General features: G+C 39.9%; 1 protein-coding gene across 1 annotated transcript in view; it reads right to left on the bottom strand.

The window, feature by feature from the left end:
- Positions 1-22,444, bottom strand: part of LOC120565152 (complement C3-like) — a 31,578-nt gene extending 9,134 nt beyond the window's left edge. The window contains exons 1-29 of the mRNA XM_039811032.1: positions 22,292-22,444; positions 21,165-21,360; positions 20,908-21,031; positions 20,601-20,731; positions 20,076-20,164; positions 18,725-18,807; positions 18,534-18,621; positions 18,306-18,408; positions 17,914-18,034; positions 17,540-17,655; positions 17,028-17,174; positions 16,529-16,628; positions 16,326-16,414; positions 16,019-16,210; positions 15,698-15,853; positions 12,663-12,792; positions 11,174-11,242; positions 10,798-10,995; positions 10,568-10,685; positions 10,371-10,459; positions 9,934-10,073; positions 5,129-5,341; positions 4,715-4,778; positions 4,520-4,609; positions 3,212-3,418; positions 1,695-1,773; positions 1,303-1,462; positions 1,087-1,182; positions 114-264 (exon numbers count right to left, since the gene is read on the bottom strand). Of these exons, the coding sequence (XP_039666966.1) occupies positions 114-264; positions 1,087-1,182; positions 1,303-1,462; positions 1,695-1,773; positions 3,212-3,418; positions 4,520-4,609; positions 4,715-4,778; positions 5,129-5,341; positions 9,934-10,073; positions 10,371-10,459; positions 10,568-10,685; positions 10,798-10,995; positions 11,174-11,242; positions 12,663-12,792; positions 15,698-15,853; positions 16,019-16,210; positions 16,326-16,414; positions 16,529-16,628; positions 17,028-17,174; positions 17,540-17,655; positions 17,914-18,034; positions 18,306-18,408; positions 18,534-18,621; positions 18,725-18,807; positions 20,076-20,164; positions 20,601-20,731; positions 20,908-21,031; positions 21,165-21,360; positions 22,292-22,368 (3,616 nt within the window). The 5' untranslated portion in view covers positions 22,369-22,444. The remainder of the gene's footprint in view (positions 1-113; positions 265-1,086; positions 1,183-1,302; positions 1,463-1,694; positions 1,774-3,211; positions 3,419-4,519; positions 4,610-4,714; positions 4,779-5,128; positions 5,342-9,933; positions 10,074-10,370; positions 10,460-10,567; positions 10,686-10,797; positions 10,996-11,173; positions 11,243-12,662; positions 12,793-15,697; positions 15,854-16,018; positions 16,211-16,325; positions 16,415-16,528; positions 16,629-17,027; positions 17,175-17,539; positions 17,656-17,913; positions 18,035-18,305; positions 18,409-18,533; positions 18,622-18,724; positions 18,808-20,075; positions 20,165-20,600; positions 20,732-20,907; positions 21,032-21,164; positions 21,361-22,291) is intronic.
- Between the last annotated feature and the right edge of the window lie 1,124 nt (positions 22,445-23,568).

Below are 23,568 nucleotides of genomic sequence, written 5' to 3'. Positions count from 1 at the left end.
TTACCAATATGTACTAAGCAGGACACTATATGGCTGAAAAATAACATTATCAGTTCTGGTGGAGTCAGGTCCACCAGAGGTTAAGTTTAAAAAATATTGCTGTGTGACGACACCTGGGGAAGCAAACTTGTAGAGGATCTCCTTGTTCAGTTTGTTTTCATTGGCCAGGGCATATGACGTCATGGCAACAGCATATGGGTTGGTGAGGCTGGGCAGACGCCTTTCCAGATAGTTCACTGCTTTGTCTATACTGCCTGGCAGACTCTGGACAAAGAAAGGAAGGAGAGTGTGAGCATAAAAGGCTGACAAATGTGTGAGATAACAGTAGTGCATATATTTCAAATATCCACTTCTGTTCAGGAATGCCATAGCATTTTAACCTTGGACAATAGCTGAGACTGGATTGAATCAAAGCAAGATATTTTAGTGCCTTGCTTTGACATGTCAACAATCACATTACAGCAAAAACGAGGCCTCATTAAGCACCACTTGTGTCAGAGAGGTGTCTGTGGTGTGAAAATGGGATGTCTTTGTTAATCTGCTACAGTATTTAAGATGTAGACTGTAGAAGAGGGGTCACTTTTTTATAATACAATCTTTAATTAGTTTAATATGTCTCCATTTTGAATGTGGCAATCGCTTCAAATGAATCCTTTTAGCAAAACTGACCATTCACTAAACCCCTCGCTCTAGGGAGCTGGGGACCTTTTGATCCAGTATGGGAATGTGGTAGGAGCGACAGTCTTCATACAAGCAGTTTTTTTTAACGATTCTAAAACTAAAGTAACTAAAGAAAAATGTAAGGAATGGATTAAACCATGTCTTTATCTGCTCTAACGTAGGCTGCAATCGCTAGCATGTCTGTGTAACATTACCTACAGTGGTAACTAAATGTTAATTCCAAGGCCAAAGAGCACATCATTACTCAACAGCATTAACTTAAGTGGCTAATGATAATGTTTAAAAAAGACTAGATGACTAGCACATTAACTTTGTATCGCTCATCACTAGTGTCGAGTCCGTAAATGAAGAAATGAAAGAGGTGAGGGAAAAAGAGAAAACTTTACTTGCAGATGAATTACTCACATTAACACTGGCAGAACATATGGTGCGAGACTCCTGCATGGCAATGAGGCAGAAGGCCGTCATGGAGGCATCTGAATCTGCGCCTGCCACATCACCCTACACACACACACACACACACACACATATTTTTTCATATATGTAATTGTATTCATCTCGATCACCTATCTTTGTAGCACCAATTTTAAGAATTTATGTCAATGAAATCAGTATACGCACAATCATCTCTCCATGGATAACCTTTCCAACTTCTCGAAACAAGCCGTCAGGTTGCTGTGCTTTGAGAATCAGAAACTTGATGGCTTCACAGATGTGTTGACTTTGCACTGCCACCAGATTGTTAGCCATGGCAAACACCTTGGCAACATAAGCTGTCAGCCTTGGAGAGGAGAAGAGAGGAGAGGAGAGGAGAGGAGAGAGGAGAGGAGAGGAGAGGAGAGGAGAGGAGAATGTGTAATAGTTTAGTTTTATGTATATGCATCTCAAGGGGTTACTCCTTTTAAAGACATTTTCAACATATGCAGATGTAATACACCATTGTCACATAGTCAGGATCTAAGTTAGAGGAGGATGTGTAAACAATTATATATCATGGATGTTTGGATGCTTACCAGGTGCTGCCTGTCATATAATGCGTGAACGTAGCAAAAGACCCATCATTTCTACGAAAGACAAGCTCGTTCTGGTAGCCTGTACACAAACAGCATATACAACCAGTTTAAGAAGTCTTGTTAAATTTTTTTCTCTGTGATTATAACATCTTTGGCATAGGTTTTTGTTTGTACTGACAATATTGGTTAAGACATGGTAGTCTATGGGCCCTTTTTTAACGATCTGAAACGCAAGTATGTAACGCAAAACGCAAGTAGCTTTGTTGGCGGATCTAGGGCGCTGTTGCTATTATACCGGCGGGATAATGACTCTTGCGCCCGACGCAAATCTAAAATGGGTTGGTCTGAAGTAGCTAGTTGTGGTTTGGGCGTAACGTGCAATAAACCAATCAGAGTGTCATCTCACATTCCCTTTAAGAGCAGGCGCGCTTGTTCCATGGCGGATTGCTATTATGACGGCGGATTTGCCTGGCGCACGCCAGCGGGAGCTGCCGATGCGAGATGCAGCAAAGTAATAAATGCCCGTCCTGGCTGGGTGGCGATGTTGCTGCGGCCACTCGGGCACATCTCCTCAAGTCTGGATAGGATTGCTGCAGCCATGGAGCGTACCTCCAAACGCACCACCTGCACCTGTTGTGCCCCTTCCTCTTCCCCCCACTCCATCTCCGTCCACCCGCTCCATCAGGAGCACATCGCGCATTACTCCCGGACCAGATCCCGCCGTAGTTCAACATCACGTCTCCTTAAGTCCTCTAATATTTCCTCATTTATGTCATCAACACATCCATGATTCATGGAAATGTTGTGTAAATCATAACAAGCCACAAAGAATGCTGCGACTTTTTGAGGACTGTACTGTAAAGTGCCTCCTGACCTATCCAAACACCTGAAGAGCATTTTCAGTAATATTTTCCTTTGTAATTATGTATGGTTTGCAAAAATGGGAACTGCTGCATCCATTTAGATGAGAGAAGTGTATGCGCGTTGTGCACACGCTACATTATGGCCAAGCATGCGCCCCTAAAATAGCATCTGAATATCGCGCTACTGACTTTAGACTAGCGCCACTGACTTTAGACCAGGTTTTTCCTGGTCAGTGGCGGAATTGTTTTCTGAAACTGCAGAATAGCACCAAGTAACGTTTGCGCCGGAACACGCCTCCTCTTTTCACTGAACCGCCCCCAGGAGCGCAAATACATTCCCTAATTTACCGACGTGCGTCTGTGGAGTGAAAAGTCCGCTGTGCGTCGGGTGCAAAATAGGAATGATACATTTGTCGGTGTACAAAGGCAATTTGCGTTGAGTGCAAGATAGGGCCCATTGAGTCTATGTGTTTCTTTTAGACTATAAATTCTCAGTGTCCCTAGCTTGTATATGTGGGTCAGGAATGGCATGCATTACTGTCTACCACACTGCCTTTTTTGATGCCTAGTCTACCATTTAGAAACTTTAGTTGGGAATTAACCAACTATTAAGATTTCAGGTATCTGTGCTAATAAATACAGCTTTGAGCCCACCGGTCTTGATGTGTTGGAGGGCTTCGTTACGTTTCTGAAAGCCCACAGTTTCCCACTGGTTGGTTTTGTCCAAATATGTGGCTGCAATGACTGGTAGGGTCATGCTGATCATGTTCTGTTCTCCACAGCCGCCGGGCTGGACGATCAGAGTACCCATAGAGCTCCCACTAACGGCGTTCTCCACCAGCGCAGAAACTTGTTCTCTCCCTGCACACACACACACACACACACACACACACACACACACACACACACACACACACACACACACACACACACACACACACACACACACACACACACACAACACACAATTAATAATAAATAATCTAATAGTACATATCACATCCATAATACAGTTTTTTACAATCACTTTGCTACTAATTTCAGAACCTTGACACTAGACACAAAACTCAAAACGATCATCACTTGTAACACAGGCTGTCCAATGTTCAAAACATTGCATTGGGCATTCATATCTTTAAATAAATCTTGCACTTGCACAATCATTGGTTCAAAAGACAAATTGATTGTGAAATACCATTGAATCATTACTCTAGATCACCCACACACAAGCTACCCATAGTTTCAATGGGTTATTGTTCGTACAATTATTAAATATTGTAGTACAAAATAGGTGATACCTGTTTCATTATGGTACTAGATGTAAATACATCCCTGTAAAAGTACTGCAGTAGTAGAGAGAAAACTACAGACAGTGGATTCATTGACCATAACCTGAAATATATTGATGAAAAACAATACAGTATCACAACATAGGTTTACTCGAATCAAAGCAAAATAATTAGCTACAAAATAGAAAAGACAGTACTGTAAAACATCAAATGAGGTGTTCCTCAACTTTCTTGTACTGTAAAAAGCTAAACAAAGAAGTGATTACTGTACTTCTACATCTTCATCAACTCTGTCTTGTGGATTTGGCCACAGGTTGTCATCTACATTGCAATTAGCCAAACATCTTGGAAAAAACCTTCAGGCATGGCGAACAATTTGGTACAAGTATATATGTATATGTATATATACAGTATATATATATATATATATATATATATACATATATATATAGTGATCTTTGTTAAATGAACAAATGATCTTTGGTTTATGTGTATTGTATCCAAGCAATTGAGAAAAGTATTAGAGTTTTGAAAAATGTGCATTTTGATCATTGGTTGTGAGTTTTGTGTCTAGAGTTTTGAAAAATGACGTCAAGGTTCTGAAATTAGTGCCAAAGTGATTGTAAAAAACTGTAACATTAAGAACATGCTGAAATATAACATAATATCTGACCTGTCACTGAGATCTGTGTGCTAGTAGGTGTGTTTCGAACCAAATCTTTTATAGGAATTCCACTGTTCAGAGTTTCTTCTTGTGTACCACCTAAAGGGAGAAACAGTGGGCAAGTTGGGGGATCAGGTAGCAAATGGTGAAAATATAATATTACATAATTATTACATAATGCAGCTATTTAATAGGTAAACTCACCTACACCTTTAGTAGTGGGGTCTAGAATTATAATCTGAGGAGATTTAACCAGTACGCCTTCAGGCTGGAAAAACAACAGTGAGGACAAACATTAGAAATTACAACTATTTTGGAGCAATCTATATCTGCTGGTGTGTAACAAAATACAATTATGGTTTGAATTTGATTAAAATATGCCTTCATTGTGGCATTGTTGTTGTTTTGTTTCTCTTTCTTATTTACAGTTCATTTTGAAAACACTGATACAGTTTACATTTGTATCAAAGTTAAACCTAAAAACATATTTGTTTTCCTACACTGACTTTAACATGGGAGATCACTGTTCTTTTCTCTTTCTCTTGAACATTTAAGAGAATAGTTGTTATATGGTATAAATAAGCTTCAAACCCGCTAGATGGAGTCTGTTTTTCTTACCACCACCAGCAGCTTCTTTATGATTCCATCATTTAGCGAAGAATCTTTAACAGCTGCTTTGACCTCAATGCTATATGTTCCTTCTTTCATGGGAATAATGATGAAGGGTACAGCTCGTGTAGTTTGGGCCCCCATTTTGACCTCCTGTCGATACCTTCCACGTTTAGAGGCTGAACTGCACACATGCTCCTCATCAGTCAGATCCACACGCACCTTGAAAACAAGACAAAGATGGAGACAAAGACTGAAGTATGTGTAGTGTATAATAAGGATCATAATCATCAGTGTTATTTAGTGGTGGAAGAAGTATTCAGATCCTTCACTTAAGTAAAAGTACTAATACCATACTGTAAAAAAATACTCTGTTACAAGTAAAAGCCCTGCATTGAAAATGTTACTCAAGTAAAAGTATGTAAGTTTCATCAGGAAAATGTACTTAAAGTATAACGGTAAAAGTACTCAAAACAAATCAATCCTCACATTTTAGAAACTGGAAATGATCAAGTCAAAGCCCGTTTACAGAAAGCCTTCTCACTCCCTATTTAGCCCCATTGTACCAAATTTGGTTGCAGTTCCACCAGAGTTCCACTGGGAATGAGTGCAGGTGAGTGCAAAATGAATGGGACTCTATGGAGCTAGACGGCTGAATTTGTTTCTTTTGCCTGATTGTCGTTGAGAAATCTCAGATTTGATTGTAGTTTTTGCAAGTTCAACATGGATTATAGGTTGAAAGTTGAATGAATGAACTTATGTCCTTTCGATTTCTTACAACTTGAGTCGTTGTTTCCCATAACATGCTAGCATTCTGCTAATGAATGGTGATTGGTCAGTGAAGGACTGATTACAACCAGAGGTCCCGCGTGATGGCATCCGATGAAGCGACTCCTCCCAGTCATATTAATACTCAAATTCCTAGAGGCTCAGGCCGAGGAGGGGGAGTTGCAGCCATCTTTGATTCAAGCCTGTTAATAAACCTACACTAAATTATAACTCGTTTGAGAGTCTTATTCTTAATCTTCAACATCCAAAATGGAAAACATTACAGCCAATTATATTCGTTGTTATTTACAGGCTCCAGGTCCGTATTCTGAATTTTTATCTGAATTCTCAGAGTTTTTATCATGTTTAGTCCTTAAATCAGACAAAGTACTTATTGTAGGTGATTTTAATATCCATGTGGACGTTGACAATGATAGCCTTAGCACTGCTTTCAACTCATTATTGGATTCAGTCGGTTTCAGTCAGAGTGTGCACAAGGCGACGCACTGTTTTAACCACACTCTTGACCTTGTGCTGGCATACGGTATTGAAATTGAGGATTTAATAATATTTCCGCAGAATTCGGTATTATCAGATCATTCTTTAATTACTTTCGAATTTTTACTACCTGACTATACTAAATTAGATAAAAGCTTCTACAATAGATGCCTATCTGACAGTGCTATAGCTAAATTTAAGGAAGAGATTCCAACAGCATTTGACTCTTTGTCATGCCATAACATAACAGAGGACCTTTATGCCTCAGTCCCTCTCAAATTGATACATTTGTAGACAGTGCTACGACCTGCCTACGGACGACTTTAGACTCCGTTGCTCCCCTCAAAAAGAAGATGATTAAGCAAAGGAAACTAGCACCTTGGTACAACTCCCAAACTCGCAAATTAAAACAAATCTCGCGAAACATCGAAAGTAAATGGCGTTCCACCAAAGTGGAAGAATCTCGTTTGGATTGGCAAGAAAGTCTCAAAACCTATAGGAAGGCCCTAAGAAAGGCCAGATCAGACTATTACTCATCACTAATAGAAGAAAATAAGAACAACCCAAGGTTTCTTTTCAGCACTGTAGCCAGGCTGACAGATAGTCACAGCTCTACTGAGCCATCTATTCCTCTAGCTCTGAGTAGTGATGACTTCATGAGCTTCTTTAGTGATAAAATTATAACAATTAGAGATAAAACCTATCACCTTTTGCCCTCAACTTCTAACGGTTCACCTTTAAACGCAGGACCGCTAGAAAGAACGACTATTCCCGACATATACTTAGACTGCTTTTATCCTATAGACCTTCAACAATTAATGTTAAAGATATCCTCAGCTAAGCCATCTACCTACCTACCTTCTACATAGCAATAGTTTATTTGATGACTTTCAATCAGGATTTAGAAAGAATCATAGCACAGAGACGGCACTGGTGAAAATTACTAACGACCTTCTAACTGCTGCAGACAAAGGACACTATTGACCATACCATCCTGTTACAGAGACTGGAACACTTAGTTGGCATTAAAGGAATCGCACTTAGCTGGTTTAAGTCCTATTTCTCTGAGCGATCCCAATTTGTTAACATTAACGATAAACCCTCCAAGCACGCTAAAGTTAGCCATGGCGTTCCTCAAGTCTCAGTGCTTGGACCAATTCTATTTTCCTTATATATGCTTCCTCTAGGTAATATTATTAGGAAACACTCAATTAACTTTCACTGTTACGCAGACGACACCCAATTATATCTGTCAATTAAGCCAGACGAAAGTGGGCAGTTAGCTAAACTTCAAGCGTGTATTAAAGATATAAAATCCTGGATGACCCACAATTTCCTGATGTTAAACTCAAACAAAACTGAAGTTATTGTAATGCGACCAAGCACCTCCGATCTTCATTATCTAAAGATATAGCTGCTCTGGATGGTATTGCCCTGGCCTCCAGCACTACTGTCAGACATTTAGGAGTTATTTTTGATCAGGATATATCCTTCAACGCCCACTTAAAACAAACCTCAAGAACAGCCTTTTTCCATCTTCGTAACATTGCCAAAATTAGGAATATCCTGTCTCAAAACGATGCTGAAAAACTAGTCCATGCATTCGTTACTTCTAGACTAGACTACTGCAATTCCTTACTATCAGGTTGCTCAAATAAGTCCAGCTGATCCAGAATGCTGCAGCACGTGTTCTGACGAGAACTAAGAGAAGAGATCATATTTCTCCTGTATTGTCTTCTCTGCACTGGCTTCCTGTAAAATCTAGGATCGAATTTAAAATCCTCCTCCTGACCTACAAAGCTCTAAATGGTCAAGCACGTTCATATCTAGAAGAGCTACTAGTACCTTATTGTCCTAGTAGAGCACTACGCTCCCAGAATGCAGAGCTACTTGTGGTTCCTAGAGTCTCTAAAAGTAGACTGGGGGCCAGAGCCTTCAGCTACCAGGCTCCTCTCCTGTGGAACCAGCTCCCACTTTGAGTTCGAGGGGCAGACACCGTCACCACATTTAAGAGTAAACTGAAAACCCTCCTCTTTGATAAAGCTTATAGTTAAGGAGTGAGGAGTTGCAGCGTCCGCCTAACCGGCCCACCTGCTTCTCTTCATAGTCATCAGTTTTATTTATCATATAATCAATAATATAGCGAGAGTAGAGAGAGGCAGGCCAGTACAGCCCGATCCGGTTGGGGAGAGTTCTAGCCCGACCAGGCACCTCTCTTTAACCTGCCTCTCTTAGTTATGCTATTATAATTCTAGACTGCCAGGGAAGTTCCTTCCTTACTGTGACACACTGAGCTGCTCTCTCATCTCTACTTGTTTCCTTTTGTATGCATCCTGTCCCAGAAATGCTTGTTACTAACCTAGCTCTGGGGAGTTTACTCCCCGGAGTCCTTATGTTTCTTCTGCATCCTGCTGCGTCCGCCGCATCCGACATGACATGAACTTCCACAATGACCTTCGAAGTCACTGTTCCATTATCCTTAATGTGACTATTATGTGCCACTGTTCATCATACCCCCAACCGGCCCGTCAGACACCGCCTACCAAGAGTCTGGGTCTGCCGAGGTTTCTTCCTAAAAGGGAGTTTTTCCTTGCCACTGTCGCAATAGCCACTGCTAATGCTTGCTCTTGCGGGAATTACTTTAATTGTTGGGGTTTTGGAATTTATAGAGTGTGGTCTAGACCTACTCTATCTGTAAAGTGTCTCGAGATAACTCTGTTATGATTTGATACTATAAATAAAATTGAAATGAATTGAATAGGTAGCATTGTACAAGTTGACCCCCAGAATACAGGGTTGTGGCAGAGACATTTGGCGTCAGTAAGACAATCGTACACCGCTGTGTATATGCGGTGTACAGGGCCATGCAATTCAAGCTTTTGAACCATTTCGTCAATATACCCGACGTGGCTAAGGCACAGGCTATAGCACACCGCAACTCCACTATGCACCTTGTGCCACAAGTGTACGCCGCACTGGATGGGAACCATTTCCCGATCCTTCCCCCATCCGATGGATACTGGGACTAAAGTCATTTGAGTCACATGTTTGCTACGTCACAACTTATTCAGCAAAGCTGTTTCCATCTCCCATTTTGAGCATCAACTATTTTTCAAAAACGGCAGAAACCACTTCAAGCGAGCATAAAAATGTTTTTTCGAATTTGAGGACGTTTTTTTCGAATTTTGCCGTTTCTATCAACATTTTCTAATGCAATACTGCAAAATGTGCATAAAAATACACTGATGGAAACCCCACTATGGTGCAGCCTGAGGAAATGTAATGCTTTACATGGTTTCCTACAGGAGAATGGAAAGGCACACTGTATATATTACAATAAGGCTTCCCAAGTTCTGGGAAAGACAACCATGTGAGCAGCTATCACACTTATCAAAGACTAGAGAAATGATTACAATCCTTCTCTTTTTTGCTACAAATTGTCTGTCAATACTGCCTGTTATTTTTGCCCTTTTTGCAAACTCCTAATAAAATATCATAGTCTCAGTGGCTCTGACCTGAAACACCAGAGCAGAGCAACACTGACTTACGGTGGCAGGATCAGGGCTGTAGTTGTGGAGGATTGCCTTAATTTCCAGCTGTTCTCCACGGACAGCAGAGTATGGTAGCCTGAGGTCAATGAAGAATTCCTTCCGGACAATGACCTCTAACGGCTCGCCAACACAGATTCCTATAAATGAGAGGGATAAAAAAAAAAAATTATTTGTGTTTTTTTCACAGCCAAATGCACTAACATGCACTCCTGGCCAGACTGGCTATAAAAACAAAGAACAGAGAAGTTTGGATTACAACATACAAAGGGAGTATGACGTCATTCATAGCTCGGGCCATTACTCCCCTATATCTTTACATACAGTAGCTAACATTTGTTTACTGCCATATTCATGTTTTGAATGTCAAGTACAGAACCTTTAAGGATAGCAGCACAACTAAAGCACAAGACAGCTTTTAGTCACTGAATCCTCACCGTGAGTTCTTGACAAACTAATGCCAGTGAACTGCCAGGTTGTGATTGAGTCTTGCAAAGGAACATTTTTCGTCAGAGATGTGGTGGCACTGAAACAAAGAAAAGTGTTAACAATTAAAAGTAAAAAAAATGCTTTAAATCCTAGTGGTGTCATAATGAAGTCATCAGTGTACTGTTGTATATTTTAGTTAACTTACCAGTTAGGTGTTTGTGGAGAACAAGCAGGCAGTTTGATGTCTGTCCACAGCCAACTTTCAGGGAACTTGGTGCGAGAAACAATTTCATTGCTGTCTATGTAACTGTCATCCTCCTCACCTAAAGTAAAGTGTCATCAAAAATGTTACGGTTTTGACTGTCTTTCTATCTACCAGTATGACTATGAATAACCACCCAGGGCTACCCCCCATCCCTTGTCCCTGTTTCTTACTGCGAGCCAATAGAAGGCTATCCTCCTTCCTCTCAGCTCGCTGGGTTTCCATCTCCTTGCAGCAGTGCAGGAAGGCTGCGGCACAGGCTGCACCATCACTGATGTATTCGCTGCGCCTCTCACAGGTGTATGTGAGGGGGGTGTTCCTCATGCCATCCAAACAACAGTCACGTTGCAGTTGGTCTTGATATTGACTCACTGGGAGGAAAGAGGGTTGTGGAGGAAGACATAGAGCAAAAGAAAAATGGTAAACTGGAAAGCATTACAAAGACAACCACAAACATGTCTAACTCCAAACATTGTGGAGAGCCTGAAGTCTGTGACAGAAGATGAATTTAGATATGGTTATTGGGTAGTTTAGAGCTGTGGTTCTTACCTAAGCTGGTTGTGACATCCATTATAGTAGTGGCTCGTTTTCTTCTGCTGGGGGCCGGACATTTCAATTCTGGAATTGCATCACAAACAAGATCTTTAACAGAACCCAACAAGGTTGGAACTAGATGTGATTCCTGCATGGTATAGTTGTATATAAAACTCCTACAATCAGTGACGTCCTTTATCTCGTCAAACCAAGCGGAAATCTCCAGTGCTAATAAATTAAGTGCCAAAAACAGCAGTTCATGAGTGGCCACTTGAGGCTGGCTCCAAAGGGGAGTCAATCCTCTAGCTCCCCATGGTAAAATGCACAACTTTACAGCATAATTTAACATTTTAGGGCCGGTTCTTTTTTTATAAATTACCCCTTTAAACTATATTCAGGCTTAAAGTTCTGCATAGGGCATTCTGCTTTGAGTGACAGGTGGGCTGCCCACTTTGAGCTTCGTTTTGACTTTTCAGAAACTCATGGGTGATGTCATGTCGACTATGTCCATATTTTATACAGTCTATGGGTTAGACACATGGATGGTGTGGGGGTGAGAAAATGGATCAAAGTGCACTTTTTATATGTTGAAATGTTAAAACATTGTATAAATGCCTTAAAGGGTTATCTCAATCAAAAACACATTATTTCAGTTACCCAAAGTATAGTTTTTGCATTTTTGCATTGCCAGACCTTCCTCCACAGCGCTGGGGAGGAGGGTCTGGCTAGTCCACACAGCATTCTGGGATAAGAGAAAAACGTGCTCTGGTTTATTGGCATTTCTTTTAACCAATCACAATCGTCTTGGGCAGCGCTAAGCACCAGACTCAATGATGGTGCCTCTGCAAAATAGCTTCGGGAAGGAACTTGCTTTGCTGGAACGTGTACTTCAAAAGGTCGTGCAACAGAAAAAATTGGACCGATAGTCTAGATAGCTGTCTCAATTTACCCTGCAGAAATCTGAGAAGCAGTTAACCAGTCCTCATAAATCGACCAGAGTTTAGAATGGCAACACAAAAAAAGCTGAAGGTGAGGGTCAACCGGACAAAAATTAGGGACAAAAATTAGGGACAACCGGCGGAATTTCTGCCGGCACCTCAACAATCCCGGAAATGAAACGTCGTCGATATAGACTACCACAAGTGGTATTTGTCAGACAGTTTTGGTTCTATGTGCCCAAAGTTTAGGATACTGTATCTGTTGCTGAGATTCTGGCTAGACAGTAACGAGTGATTTCACAAACAATGTCTCTGAAACATCTGGATGTCCAGATACCACAAAAGGGGAATAAGAAATATAATGTCATTTAGTTGAAAAGACCCTTTAAGATGCAGTTCTTCTACTGTCCACTAGATGCTTATTCCTAAAAAAAAGCACTTGACTTATGGCCATGAGTAAAGGTCTATGAGCCTGCTTCTCTTAATTAGACTAGATATTTCATTGGTACAATATGAAGGCCTAAAGAGGGGCATGTTCAGGGAGAGGGAAAGTAAAGTAGTGTCACCTTGTCTGTAAGGAGTTCCAGAAGCAGTGTTGGACTCAAACAACAGCCCAGCATCGTAGAACACACCCATACCATCCTTCCCTCCACCTGGTGTGCAGCCTGTGTCGTACTTCTCTACAATATCCCACACCTGAGCAGGGTGGAGGTCATTCACACACACAAAAACAAACAAACAAGGTGTGCAGGATGTAAGTTAGACAGAAATATCTGTAACAAACAGTATATAAATGTTCTGATATGGCATAAGACACACCTAATCACACAATGTATTTGCGACAGGACAAATTTATACTGGATATTTCTTTAGCCAAAAGCTAACAAACTTGAAAGTCAACATGTGTGTAATTTTTCAAGTACTTTTAAATGAAAACCCTTCTCAAATATATATATATATATTTTTAAGATACCCATGGAAAAAATACTCCAGCCAGCACACAGTGGGTCTGTGAAGGTGGACAGGCCGGGCCAAGCCAGCGACCCCGGCAGGCACCGCCGGCTGTCACGTCAGACTGTGGAGCTTCTGAACTCCGACATGGTCGGACCAAATTTGCAATTAGCCATCAATTTTCATAAAACGGCCCATATTTGAGCTCTACATAGTTGATTTCTCGCATAAAAAAGTCTCAGAAGTGAATTTAGTAATGAAATAGCAGACGTACAATGTATAAAGTTTCCAGTTGTTGGCCACAACAGCAATCCATGGTTGTTGTGATTGTTGCAGCGCTTTGCACACCAATACACTTGAATTTCTGATTAGGCGGGCCAGCTGTCAATATGGGTTATTACCCAATGTGCTTTGTTGAATGGTCTCAATGTTGTATTGTTTTATTTCATGTGAATACTAGTTTACTAGAGGAGTAAATTAGTATTTGAAGTAATGGAGTAATGCAGGAAGTGTGCATTTAGTTTCCATGCTTATTGTGTTTCCACAAAAATGTTAGTGAATAAATCTAATGAAATCAGTGGCGTTTTTTGGCACGGGCGAACCGGGCAGCCGCCCGGGGCGGCATTTTTTCATGTCACATGGGGGGCGGCACGAGAACTAAAAAAAAAAAAAAAATCCTCTGCGTCGCGAAGCGTATTTCTGTTTTCTATAATTTCACTGTGTGGGGAATTGGCAGATCAGCGCCCCCAGCAGCTGCAGGCGCCCTGCTTGCTGAGAGAGGTCAACACCCCCTACTTTCACAATGAAATGGACTAGTCCGTAACTGTGCGCCGCGGCGCGAAAGATAAACACACGGTGACAGGAGAAATGGGAAGCATGCTACACACAGATGGAGGAAGACGAGTCTAAACCTTTCTTTTATGTCAATAGTCTAAACGCCAAAATGAAACAAAGTTACCCAAGCGGCTCAAATAAAAGAAAAAAGCGAAAATACATGTTTTCGGCAGTAGCAGGACCTTCATCAGCTCCCGTGGCCGATGATAGTGGTGCTGGTGTCGGCTACAGTGGCATGCACAGTGAGGAGGAGACTTTAGGATGAGAGGGATAGATATGAGGGAGTGAGGCTACAACCTGTGGTAAGCACAACTCCCCTTGATAAAACTGAGTGGTGGACAAACTGTTGATGATAACACTACAACAATAAAAGAGTGGGAATGCTTTACTGTATGATTGCATTAGTAGCCTATATAAACGTTGCACATCATGCAAACGTTCTTAACAAGAATTGATGCTTTTCTATCTGCATTGACAGACAAAAACTCATGATAGACCTCTTCAAATTATAGCATAGGGCCTCTTGAAATGATATATATGTGTATATATATATATATATATATATATATAGCTTGTTTTATGATTTATTAGGAGTATACAGTTTTAGTATATTAATAAATGGCACTTTGTTGAAGTAATTATGTCAACTCTCACTGATTCTTGCTTACTCATTACATGGCGTTAGTAGTTTTAGGAGTAGGGGATGGTATACATATTCAGGGGAGCGCAAGGACAGGTACAGCTTTATCAATACTAGTTAAACAGTTGTACAGTTTTATTCCCAACGTGTATATATTTTAAATTATTTGTTCTTACATTCTATCCTATTATTATTTCATGTATATTGTATCCTATTATTTCATTTATATTCTGTGTGTGCAGTGTGTCTGATATTGTGCTGCTGCAACACTGGTATTTCCCATTTTTTTGGGATCAATAAAAATCTATCTATCTATCTATCTATCTATCTATCTATCTATCTATCTATCTATCTATCTATCTATCTATCTATCTATCTATTTATGTATTAATTTATTTACTTATGTGGTGGGCCGGTCTGGGCCAAAATACCAGGGCTGATTTTTGGTCCCAGTCCGTCCCAGCAGAGAGGAGCTTTTCCAAACTAAAGTAGATCAAGTCATACCTGAGGTCATGTCCCAGGAACGGATCACTGGCCTCGCCGTTATCAATATCAATCACTCAATAGGGGAGCAGATTTCATACGATGACATCATTGATGATTTTGCATCAAGGAAGGCCAGAAAGTTCAGGTTTTAGTTGTAGTTTGGGTTTTCTGTTCTTAGTGCTATAGTGTAATAATGACATTCTCTTTTAGTGTGTTTTCACATTTGTGTGATGAAGGATTTGCTATTTCGAATATTTATTCTATATTGTGTCTTTTGGCAATGTTGGAGGTAGAGATTGTGCACCTTAAAAAAAAGGGGGGGGCGCTCGGAGGTGGTCTTGCCCGGGGCGTCATTCAATGTAGAACCGCCCCTGACTGAAATGGCCACCACACCATAACATAGGAGTGGGATGTGTAAGATGAGAAAGCAGAGGTTAAATCATGTATCCCATGATTGGAAAAAAAAAAACGTGGCTATCTGTACATCCTTGCCAAGCACAGACCAGTCCAGGCATCAATAAATTGTTGGGGAGGATCGTCCCTTTTTCCCAATCACTTTGGAGCATAATAGAAAAATGTATTGCTGGCAAAGGAAGGGTCAAGTCTATTTTGACTAAAGATCCCAAAACTCCTCTGGAAGCCCCTTAAATAAAAAACAAACAGTCCCTAAATATTAAATAAAGCAATGACCTTTTTCTGGGTGAGACGGTGCTTGTTGTTTAGGACGTAGACGCCTTTGTCAACTGCCACCAGTCCCACTGTGGAATCTGGGTCTCCAGTGACCTTAAGACCAAACATCTTGCGAGGCTCATAGGATGGAGCGGGTCTTGATGGTTCCAGCCTCAGCTAAATGTGAAAAGGGAGGTCAATAAATGGGACATACAGTTTTGTATTTGTTAAAACAGTTACATAAATGAAAAAAACCTGTATGTCTGAGAAATGTCAAATAACTTGATCAATTTGTGTGTGGGTGTCTTGTTTGCCCTCCTAAACTTGTGTTGTGTGTCTCACCGAGCCCATGCAGGAGTCCTTTACATCCACCCAAACAGAGTCTGATACCACTTCATTGCCATTTGTGTGGTAGTAGGCTACGATGCGGAACGATGGCAGCATGTCTTTGGTAATGGGAACATTTAGGGAAATCAGAAATTGACCTGTGTTCTTGTGATGGCCATTTTTCACCAGCTGACCTCTGCTCAGGATCTAGGGACACATATTTGAATATCAGTTCTTATCCGACAAGTATAGAGTACACAGGTTGTGGAATGCAACAAAAAGAGTTGTATATGCACACATGCAGGTGTAAAACATCTCTCACCAGGTATGTGATGTCATGATTTTCCTGCCTGTTGAGGTTGAGGCTGAATTTCAGGTTGTCTCCTATTTTCAGCTCAGCTGTATCCACACCTGCAAATGTGACATGTTGATGAGTGTTAAACACTGAAAACAAGTAGTGCATGGTGCATACTTTGCCAATGCCACCACCTTTTTTTCACAATCTGATGTTATTATGTTCCTTACCTACGTGGATGTAGTTGTTGCCGGGAGTGGTATATGGGAGAGCTACCATGGTGGCTGATGCTTGCCTTTCATTTAAAATACCATCATCCTTGGTCTTTGCCTGCAATTAACGACACACACAGGTAAGCATTCAGTACACAAACAGTTGAATAATGAATTCTTAAAAAATGCAGAGTCTATTCTATCCTGTCCTAACCTATTGTGGCTTTGCCTGGCATAGCGTAGCCTAGCAATATAAAATTGCTAAATATAATGTGGAAAAGACATAACAATGGCAAGATGAAGTTCACTATTCCCATACTGTATAGTTAATTATATATATATATATATATATATATATATATATATATATATATATAAAAAAATACAAAAAGGAAGCTTAAAATCTGCATGGAGCCACAAGTGAAAGCTTTGCTTGCTCTTCAAGTGAATATCAAAATTGTTGATTAATGTACTGTAGGTTTAAGCTTCCCTTTGCAAACCACATTTATAGACTTACGGTAATTGTCAGTCTTGGTTCCCCCGCCCCTGTATTGACGGAAAGCTTTGCGATGCCATTGGCTGCAGTGAAGCCCTGCACTTGGCCGGGGGTGACTACCACTGGAATACGCTCTGCCGGAGTGCCGTCAGGATTCTCAACTTCAACCTGTCATCAGAGACACAAACAGCTGAACAATCAGAAAAATGTGTAACTGTCTTATGAAAACACATCTTATTATGTAAGGCCAAATTCATGTTATGAGATTAATTTTAGTGCTGTGCACTAAGTATTGTGCCTTTACTGTACATCATAATGAAACTCAAAACAGATCAAAGAATTTCTCTAGTCAATTACAATTATTAAGAGAACATTAATTAGCAGGCAACCTTCATATTTATAAGTCATCTGTGTTTTCAAAGAGTAACTGTATTCAGTAATGACATGTTTTCTGTAATGGATTTATTATTTGTAAGTAGAAATATAGCCATACTTTTGCTGGTAATTTATATAAATCTAAATAAGTACTTTACCGCAACATCGAAGGACATTCCTGGTTTGAAAAATTTGGGCGTTTTCTTAAAGGTGATAGTGTAAGGTGATGTAACAATCTGGATACTTCTCAACTCCGCCTCCACCATTTCACCACCTGTGAATGAATGCAGTAACACAAAACTGATTTTACCATCTGTTTACTTTATTCTAGATTAACTGATACAGAACAACACATGTTGATATCTCTTCTTTTGGGGAAATTATTATTATTATAATAATAATAATAATAATAATAATAATAATAATAATAATAATAACAATAATAGTAATAAACTGATAATACTGATAGTTAATTTAACCCACACATGTTCAAACATAAAGAACAAGCACAAACACAGTCTCTCTTTCTTACCGCTCTCCGTAAGCACACTGACAGCTACATATATGGAACTCCCCACCAGTTCAAGGATGTTTGGGTAGGTCTGTGTGATGTGCTCTCTCTTCAGTGTCACCACTCCAATACCTCCCTCTACCTAAGGTGACATAATAGAAAAATGCATCTTGAAATACAGTGATACAGTGATACAGTCATTGAACAGTTGGAGGTACTAAAGTAAAAGTAAATTCTTACAGTATGTCAGCTTGGCATTATTCTCAACATCCTAAATAAATAATATCTGTAGATAGGAATGTAACAATGTAACTGAAATAACTGCAGACGTCAGGAAATCCTAGACAGTTTCATGCTTTTAGAGTCCCACAAGACACATAGAAAATTACAGCAAACATGAGTTAAGAGCTCACCTGCACTCTCTGAAGAGAAGTTGGAAAGCTCTTCTTTTGATTGTCTTGCATAACCCCAAACACCACGTAGGCCGTCCCATCCACCTCTTGACCAAACAGATACCTAAATCCACAAGAGAGGGACATGTTTTAAGGCCACAAATAAAAATGGGAACATCAAAAACACATGACTAATTGACTAAAAGAGCAACACAGCTTCTGAATAACACCTAATAAATCTTAACATACGTAGCTTTGATGTTGACGGTGAGCTCTTGACTGTCCACGTAGAAGAAGGAGCTAACAGGCATCAGTTTAACTTCAAAACTGGGCAGCACTGAAAAATTGGAAACATGTTACTGTGGGTTCAATCATCTAAAAAACGTGAATATTGTAGGTTTATACAAGTTTTAAATAAAAGTGCAGGTCATGGGGCTCACCATATTCTTTGACCTCAAACTCTGCAGAATAGCTCTGCTGTGGGTTGCTCTGGAACTTCGCCACCACTTTCCACAGTCCGGGACTACACACACACACACACACACACACACACACACACACACACACACACACACACACACACACACACACACACACACACACACACACACACACACTTATTCTTTTAATATCAATTTTATACTAAATAAAAGAAATTGATTGAATTAATTATTCATTAAGAGAATACACATATGAGCAGCTGCAAATAACTTTCTGTTTATAGTAACTACAGAAACACTGAAGTTCAGAATAAAAGTTTTAAAGTTTAAAGTACTAGTGCGTTGCCCGTTTAGAATGGGCTGATTGCTTGGCCTGTGGTATTGCTGCTTGTAGAATTCTTCAAAACCAAATTGTACCCCAAAATTACTTACAGAAGGACCCCAAACCACTGCAACTCCACTGTAGCCTATAGTGTAGGCTACGTCTACATCAGAGGCAGACATTGTACTACTGTATTTACCTGATAGAGAACGCTGCAGATTTAAAATATAATCACAAAATATCACAATGACAATATGGAGTAATCAGACATTAGCGTCATGGACTCATGGCAGTGCACTACGCACCCGGCCCGTTATGAGAGCTAATCAGAACATATCTGCATTCATCAGCCACCAGAACCGGACCGTTTGTGTGTGCGCACGCAGGGCCTGAGGTGTATGTCACATTTTAGCTGCCAAAGCTCCACTGCTCTCTCTCTGGTCCTGCTCAATGCTCACTCAGTGAGCAGAGGGGGAGTGGCCAGTGGCTCGAGCGGCAAAAGCTAGTGTGTGCTTCTTTTACTGATGATATCTTTTGCATTTCTTATCCACACAGCTTATCCACACAACGTCAAAGTTGGCACTGCACTTATTCGTGCCAGTAGAAAGACACCTGTCAAGTTTGAAATCCATCGGACTAACAGTTCAAGAGATATGCGCACAGCCACCCACACAGACAGACAGACAGAAAGACCTTCCTGCAGTTTATAGATAGATTGGCTCGAGTGATGAATGTACTGAGGATTTAGTGTGTCTCTCTACACTTCCTATACTGTATGACTTAGATCATTTTTGTCAAGTAGCTGTCCAAACACCAAATTAGCATCAGCATGGGAAATTAATTGTAGAAAACACAACATAAACATGTTCAAATTTACTTTGTATGAACTTAAAATATTTAAGGTATTAATGTTTGAATTGATTTACCCTGTTATCCATGGTAAAATGTAAATTGACCATTAAAACAAAATTATAAGTAATAACAAAATACAATGTGGAAAATTTTATTCGAACAAGATAAAATACCAACCTGACAATTTCAGCGAGTTGGAAATCTCCAGAGTGGATCCCTGATTTCAAAGAGACTGGATCAAGTGGTAAGATGATGTCCTCAGGGGTCTAAAAATAAACAATATTAAACAAACATGAAGCTATGCCTGTTTACAAATTGATTTAGTAAATACATGCTATATTTGATGTATGCCTTTTGTCTACAATCCATGACCCTGGTCAATGTCTATATTGACTTTTTTCAGGTACTTTTTCTGGCTTTCATTCTGTCACTGAAGAAAGAGGCTGTGTTCAACGTGCAACTCGGCCACTAGATTTATTTTTTCTTGCATTTATTTTTTACAGTAAGTAGCAGGATAGGTTTTACTAAAAACATAATAAAGACACAAGGTTAACTGTTTTTGTTATTTGGTCATTAGTATGAACATTATCTACTTTTAAGCATTTGTGATATCACTTCATCAAGAGGTTTCATGCTCTCAGTTTCAGCTGACTATATAACATTATGTTACAATCTGTGCTTATCAAAGATAAAATACAATACCACAATCTCGATGGAAATAGAAGCATCAGTTTGAGTTTCGGCATCCCTCTCTACGGGCTCCATACGGGGCGTCACTGCAAACATCCTGTAATGAACTGACAGAGAAAGAAAGAGGTTCATTTTGCTGCTGAAGGTTGGAGGAAGGTGTCTCAAATTTGTGTCAAAAGAGGAATTTGTTGTACTGTAATTTACAGTACAATAATTTAATTTGGGAATAACACAGAAGTAAGTGTGTTTCTTAACAGTTATGCAACTAAGTATTGAACTCCCCTTGGGGTGTGGGGGGGTGGGGGGGGGGGGGGGGGGGGGAAAAAAACACCCGGGGGAAAAAACCCCAAAACAAATTTTTCCACCCAGGGGGCGAGGAAGGAAGCTTGCAGGTACACATACTGCTTTATGGTAGGATCCTTACTGAAGCTTCCAGGAGGGATCTGAAACCAGTTTGATGAGCAGTATGTGCATCAGGATGTACATTTCTGAATTCATTTCTAGATTATTTCTGGTCATGTTAGTAATTGAAGGCAAGTTACAGTAACAGGCACAGCGTGACAGTATTTCATTTACAGTTATTTGTCCAAGCTCCTGGAAGTTTCTTGCACTGGTAAGGATCACAGATGTGGATGTCAGCTGTGAGGTTTTGGTTGGATGGTTCATCACGTTGATCTTGACTGGGATGTTTCCCCCGGTGCAGTCTTGACATTCCACAAAGATGTTTTCTGCTGATCCTACCCGCAACAAGTTAGGGGCAGACATCACATTCCTGTAGAGCAGTGGTGAGAGAGAAAAAGATATTATTGTGAATATTCTGCAGTCAATGTGCAGAAGTGACCACATGCTGCTTATGATGTCCTGACAAATATTACCAACCTTTTTTGTGTGACCTCTTAAAAGAAATAAAGAAGTATATGGTAGTGCTTGTATGGTAAACCCTTGTTGTGTGACGTTTTGCTGTGCTAAATGATAGGAATATTTTAGTATTTCACAAGAACAAGGAAAAATTGTAGAAAATTCTAAATATTTTAACATAATGTTGTGCAACGTAAATGTCCCCCCCCCCTCATTACTTATTCCTTTAATTGTCTCTTGGCCCCTCAGATTTATGTTGGGACCCACGCCCCAGGTTGAGAATCACTGTCTTAGAGTCTGTTAAAGTTAAAGTTTCAATTCAACCAAATTACCGAAGAAAACAAACCTATTTGCTTAGATTACAATTATAAGCTCCAGCATAGACTTCATACACAATGAGTGATCTATTGATTACCTTGATGAAGATCCAGTACTGGATCAACAAAACATTTCATCATGCCTCTAGACTTTGGCTCTGTCTGGCTTAATGCATTGTTGTGCAAACTCTGAACAAGAATCAGGTCAACTCATTGGCATCATTTCAAAGACCACATTACCTTGACTTGTGTGACACGAACTGCAAACTGGACTCAAATTCTTATTATGTAAGAAACAAGTTAAACTAATATTTCCATCCATACACTTTTAAAAAAAAAAAAATTTTTTTTTTTTTTTTTTTTGTAACAATAAAATAATTTTTTTTTTTTTTTTTTTTTTTTTTTTTTTAAAATAATAATTTGAATATCAGAAAGATGAATAAACAAACAAACTATATATTTTAGCTCTGTGTGAATTAACTAAAGCACATAGGGGGGGGGGTCTAAAGGTAAGGCAGGTCTACTTACAATGGAGCTCCATCAGCCAAAGAAGTCAGAGAGACAAAGGCCAGAGAGGCCAGCAGCCACAGCAGAGTCCTACTCATCCTCCAGCCTGATCCGTTGTAGACTGTCGCTCTGCAGCACCCTCCTTTTATCCACTCCACCGCTTCCCCACCTCCTCCACTTCTCCTTACTACTGTCTCGCCCACCCTCCTCCGCAAGTGTTTCTGTACACGTGTAATACAAGCACACACCCACATGATTTCCCAACAGCAGTTGAGAAACTGTTGATTTCTGAAAAAACATTAAGCTATCTCTGCTCTAAAGGAAAAGGATAAACAGTAGAAAATCAATGATGCTTTACATGTTTGTCTAAGCATAGAGTTGAATGACTATTTTATCGCAAAATGATGGCCATTGTGCATTTATGTTGTTTTCTAATGCCTTTGTTGTCTTTTTGTTGTGTTTTTCTTATTTGGGAAATTTAAGTCTATTGTAAATCTTATTATGAGCCTGCTTAACACATAAGCAAACATATTGAACATACACAGACAACTAATCAGGTGAAAGGGTTGAGTAATTTCTGGGCAAAGTATCTGGCTGGGGTTTTGGGAGTTTCAACAGTAGGGATTTTTAGCAAGTCCGAACAGAAGAAACTGTATCTATCTGTGAACAAGAATTGGGGAGGTAAGAAGTAAAGGCGGACGAGTCAATAAACTGTTGTGTTGAGTTATTCCAACAACACTTATGACTATTAGTGCAAGAACATTTTATGGCTTTTATTGATTTTTATTACATTCACGTAGTACCTTAAAAAGGCGATTAATTTGCAGAAAATAATAATAATTCCTTCAGTTTCAATAGGGCCTTTGCCGCTGTCGGCACTCGGGCCCTAATGAAGTAGAAAACACACACATATATATATATACAGTATCTCATATAAGTGAGTACACCCCTCACATTTTAGTAAATATTTCATTATATCTTTTAATGGGACAACACTGAAGAAATTACACTTTGCTACAATGTAAAGTCCCCTCAAAATAACTCAACACACAGCCATTAATGTCTAAACCGCTGGCAACAAAAGTGAGTACACCCCTATGTTAAATTCCCATAGAGGAAGGCAGTTTTATTTTTAAAGGCCAGTTATTTCATGGATCCAGGATACTATGCATCCTGATAAAGTCCCCTTGGCCTTTGGAATTAAAATAGCCCCACGTCATCACATACCTTTTACCATACCTAGAAATTGGCATGGGGTACTTACTCCATAAAATCATCTCTCAATTCAAATCAAACCA

Source organism: Perca fluviatilis, chromosome 1 (genome assembly GCF_010015445.1).
Source record: "Perca fluviatilis chromosome 1, GENO_Pfluv_1.0, whole genome shotgun sequence".
In the NCBI taxonomy this organism is placed as follows: domain Eukaryota; kingdom Metazoa; phylum Chordata; class Actinopteri; order Perciformes; family Percidae; genus Perca; species Perca fluviatilis.
This window is presented reverse-complemented; position numbering and strand designations above follow the sequence as displayed.